We start from the raw sequence: 4884 nt of genomic DNA on the forward strand, positions 1-4884 counted from the left end.
TCGAAATTCTTTACAAACTTTAACTTCTTAACTCTTGTACATTTTTTTTTTCATTGTTAAAAGCGATATCGTCAGTGTTTGATATTAGATTCTCTAACAGCATATCCGATTTGATATAATAATCTTAATTTGACTTTTTCATTTGTTTCTTGTATTATATTATATTATATTGTTATATTATATTATATTGTTTCATTGCGTTATTATCTTTATTACTATTATCAATTATATGTATTCCAATTTATTACTCTTTATTATATCATTTATTTCTATATTATTTTATATTATTATATCTCTTATATTATTTACTTTTGAGTTACTTTTGACTGATTACTACAGGCTCAACCGAGAGTATAAGTGTATTTTATTTTATTATATAAAATCAGTTAATTGTAAAATCAGTGATCAGTGTTTTCTGCAACAGTCACGTAAGTTACCTCCTCCTTCAGTCTTTGTTAATTCTTTTCTATTGAAATTTCGCAATAGTTTGGGCCACCCAACCGCCTGAGTTTGTCTCTTTCTCCTTCTGCTAATCGGGACTGCACAGATTGAATAATATACTTATTAGGGAAAACCCTCCCTAACTGGCTCCCAACATTTATTTTGTCTTTTAATTAATAAATTTGATATTGTCTAAACTTAGAGAGCCTTGGCAGTCACTTGAACCAGGCCTCGCCAGGTGAAGGATTAACTTCTTTAGTCTTGACAAAAAATAATTCTTGTTTCAACCTCAATATATTCAGAAACCACCTAACCCATATTCGGTATTCGATATATATAAACAGCTATTGAATTAACTTACTAAGAATAAGGCTAACAGATTTGTTTATCGATAGTACATTTATGATACTTAGTTTGTTATAATCGTTTTCAATCACTAACCAACATACTTAATTATTATTATTTATTGAAATCGCTTACAGTGTTTGCATGTAATATTTTTGTGTTATTATAATAGAATCTTAAAAATGGCGTCATTAAGCGGCCGAATGTATCAAGAGGAACTGTTTTCTATGGTAGAAGAGCCGAATTATTATAATCAACGAGGTGAAATTGCTACATTCTATTCTGGAAAAAAAATTCTCATAACAGGAGGTTCAGGATTTTTAGGAAGGCTTATAATGGAAAAACTTTTGAGGTAAAAATATTTCATATACGTCTTCGTTCTCGATTAAACTTATACATTCTTAATAAGATTTTAATCATAAATTTTTAATAAATTTGAATACTATGTACAACAAGGGGGGTGGTCTTTAAAATAAGAAGAATATTCCTTGAGTTTAAAATCTCCATCAATTAATTTTAACATTTATCGCACAGCAATGTAAGCTTTCTATCTAAATAGCATGGAGTTTTTGTAATGTGTGAATGCTCAATTATTTGTTAAATAATTGTAAAGAAAAATTGGAAATTCTGTAGACTCTATCTTTATAATAGTAACTATCCGAAATTAAAACAAAAAAGAGAAAAGGAATAAAATAGAATACCTATACACATTCATTGAAAGATATAATTTGAACGTAATAGAAATTGAAATGCCTATAGCAGGGATGGCGAACCTTTTCGGATGGGTGGGTCAAATTCGGTTTAACGTTCGGTTTAACAATTTCGGCTTGCAGCGTTATATTCGTGGGTCAGTAATTGAGCGGAGGAGCAATGAGAAAAATCTTATTCCTTATTTTAAAAATATTAAACCTTATCAAAATCGGCGCGTAATTCCATTCAGATGTCTTTGTGGATGAATGTTTGACGCGCGGGTCATAGGTTAGCCATTGACGTCAAACCATCTTTGGTTAATAGTCTCACGAATCACTAATAAATATCGTCGCTTCGTATACTATTTTGCCTGACAGCACTTATTTACTAAAACTATTCATATGTTAGAATATATTTTCCCCCAAAAAATTCTTTCTATAAATGCATTGCTATTTGTAGATGTTGTCCAGAAATAAAATCGATTTATTTGCTGATAAGAGCAAAAAAACAGCGGGATCCGCAGACTCGATTCAAAGAGTATTTTAATGATGTCGTAAGTAAAGTTACGTAATTTGTACTAATTATTATGTCAATAAATAATATCACCAATAATACCGGGTATATTTAAATTTTCAGATTTTTGATAGATTGAAGAGAGAGCAAAAAGATGTCGAAAAGAAGATTATTCTGATAGAAGGAGACACGAGTCAATTGAATTTAGGATTGTCAGAGAAAGACCGCGAACGCATTAAAGATACAGATTTGATTTTCCACAGTGCAGCATCCGTCCGTTTTTTGGATAATATTCGTTTTATAGTTAATACGAATATTAGAGGAACAAGGGATCTCCTTTTGCTTGCACGGGAGATGACAAGCTTGAAGGTACTGTTTTCCTAATTAATTATTTAAACATTGGATTTACTTAAAAAATAAACAGTTCTTATATTTTATAATAAAAGTTTTCTTCAGGCCTTTGTCTATATATCAACGGCATATTCGCACTGCGTATATAGTAAAATTGAAGAAAAATTTTATAAGCCACCTATAGAGACAGAAGACATAATTAAATTGACAGAAATTTTGAGCGAAGATCAATTAGATCTCATTACCCCAAAGTAATAAAACAAGAATATTATTGCTTTTTTTTTTTTCTTAGAGCTAAGTCGATTAGCCAATTTTTGTATTTTACAGGCTACTTGGTAATTGGCCAAACACTTACGCATATTCAAAGGCAATCTGTGAAGATACTGTACGGCAATATTCTAATGGAATTCCTACTTGCATCGTTCGGCCATCCATTGTTATCCCAACGGAGAAGGAACCAATTGCCGGTTGGATAAACAATCTTTATGGAATAACAGGTGTTACTTATGGTAGTGCGACTGGTGTTTTACACACGCTATATTGCAATGAAAACTATATTTGCGACATCATTCCTGCCGACTATGTTGTCAACAACATCGTTGCTGCCGCATGGGACGTTGCACAAAAACGGTCAATTTTTTCTTATTTTTTGACAAATCTCTAAAATGTACTTTTAGTTTAACTTTTAAAATAACACATTTACAGTGAATAAAAAAGAACTTTTATCATAGGTCCATACCACAGATTATTAATCTCTCAAACAGAAACAACAAATATTTGCCCGTTAACGAAGAGATTCCAATTTATAATGTTGTTTCCTCAGTTCAAAAACCAATTACCTGGGGTATTATGGAATCTTATTTAAAAATTAAAGGGCTTAATATTCCATCGAAAAAAGTATTATGGTACTACTCCTTATGGTTTAACCATAACTATTCTTTCCATGTTTTGTTGACAATTTTTTTGCACTGGATACCAGCAATTATACTGGACTCGTTAGCTTATCTCAAGGGAAGAAAGCCAAGGTAATATCTGACGATATTATTGGATTTTTACAAGCGATTTATTATTCGTCGATAAAAAGGAACATTATTAAATTTATCGTAAATTTTTTCAGATTGCTCAAAATCTACGCAAATATAGAAAAGTTTAAAAATGTAATTAATTTTTTTACACTTAACGAATGGGAATTCACAAACGATAACGTTTTGAAATTATGGGACAAGCTATCTGTAGTCGATAAACATAACTTCTTTTTTAATGTTTCTGATATCGATTGGGATTGTTTTTCTGATACTTACATAAAAGGAATACGAGTCTATTTATTGAAAGACCCGATGGAGACGGTTGAAGAATCAAGACCATTTTATAGAAGGTAACTTTTTGACAATCTCTATTTTATAACAAATATTATTTTTTCCCTATTTAAAATTTAATCATTCTTCTTATTGTTTCTAGGTTAAGAATAGCTCATTATACGATGAAATGGTCGATTTGTGCCTTGATTCTTTGGATCTTTTATTCGTTATTATATTCACTTTTTTCGTCTGTATTTTCTTTCTAACAATCTGTGAAAAACAACACAATAAAGAGATCCTTTTATAATTCATTTTGTTTAGATTGAAGAAGGTAATTTTTTGTTCATAAGTACACATACCCGTGTTTCTGTTGTTGTTATAACAAGAGCAAAAACCTTTACTATGTATCTAAATTTTACAATATTACGATATTGATTTATGTACTGCTATTTCATTAATGTGTCTATATATTGCATAAGATATTAATTATATATTATATATCATACATTATAGCATATTATATTTACTTACATTTAATATTATATATATATTCCTTATATTGAAATATTGACCATCCTTTTTTCATTTAATATTGACATAACAGAAACTTGTTTCGAAAAAATAGGTTTCCAGATTTGAAAATAAATAAGTTCTAACGTGAAGATTTTGTTGAAACTAAGCAGATAGTTTAAGGATAATATATCATAAGATTTGATAACAATTGGCATAGACCAAAAATTTGTTAGGCATACACATTTGAAATTCTTTTTATTCGACTTATAAATACAATCAACGATTACTTTTTACGTAAATACTTTTACTTGGATTTAAATTATTTAAGATGATAGATAATTGTTTTGTTTTTTTTTGCATATTCTTAAGGTTTTACAATTAAAGAATTCCTTTAATTTTGCGCATTATCGTCTCTATTTAATTCAACCAATGGAATGTCGCGTGGACGCTGGCGAAAACACAAAATAAAAATAATGTTTTATAAAAGTCAATATATTACGTTTAAAAAGTAGAAATTAATGAGTTTAATAATAACTCAACAACGCGTTTTTCGAAACAAACACTGACTCTAAGATTGCATTGCACGCAATYGCAACTGAAGCTCTGAAAATCAAAGTTTTGTTAAAGCAAGTCGTAGCGTACTTCTGTTTATTTATTATGTTACTAATAAGAAAGATATTAATTGTTTTATAATTCACAATTTTTTAAACTACGTATTCCAAAAATTCTGGAA

The 4884-nt window shown here is 29.3% G+C and overlaps 1 protein-coding gene across 1 annotated transcript; it reads left to right on the forward strand.

Moving 5' to 3' along the window:
• The first annotated feature begins 989 nt into the window (after positions 1-989).
• Positions 990-3960, forward strand: LOC106792438 (putative fatty acyl-CoA reductase CG5065). The gene is made up of 8 exons (XM_014758855.1): positions 990-1138; positions 1936-2029; positions 2113-2358; positions 2446-2591; positions 2668-2970; positions 3072-3365; positions 3458-3715; positions 3799-3960. The coding sequence occupies exons 1-8, from the start codon at positions 990-992 to the stop codon at positions 3902-3904; spliced, it is 1596 nt and encodes a 531-aa protein (XP_014614341.1). The 3' UTR covers positions 3905-3960.
• Positions 3961-4884: the final 924 nt, after the last annotated feature.

This window comes from Polistes canadensis, unplaced genomic scaffold, assembly GCF_001313835.1.
Source record: "Polistes canadensis isolate GaletaPanama2010 unplaced genomic scaffold, ASM131383v1 scaffold_431, whole genome shotgun sequence".
NCBI lineage: Eukaryota > Metazoa > Arthropoda > Insecta > Hymenoptera > Vespidae > Polistes > Polistes canadensis.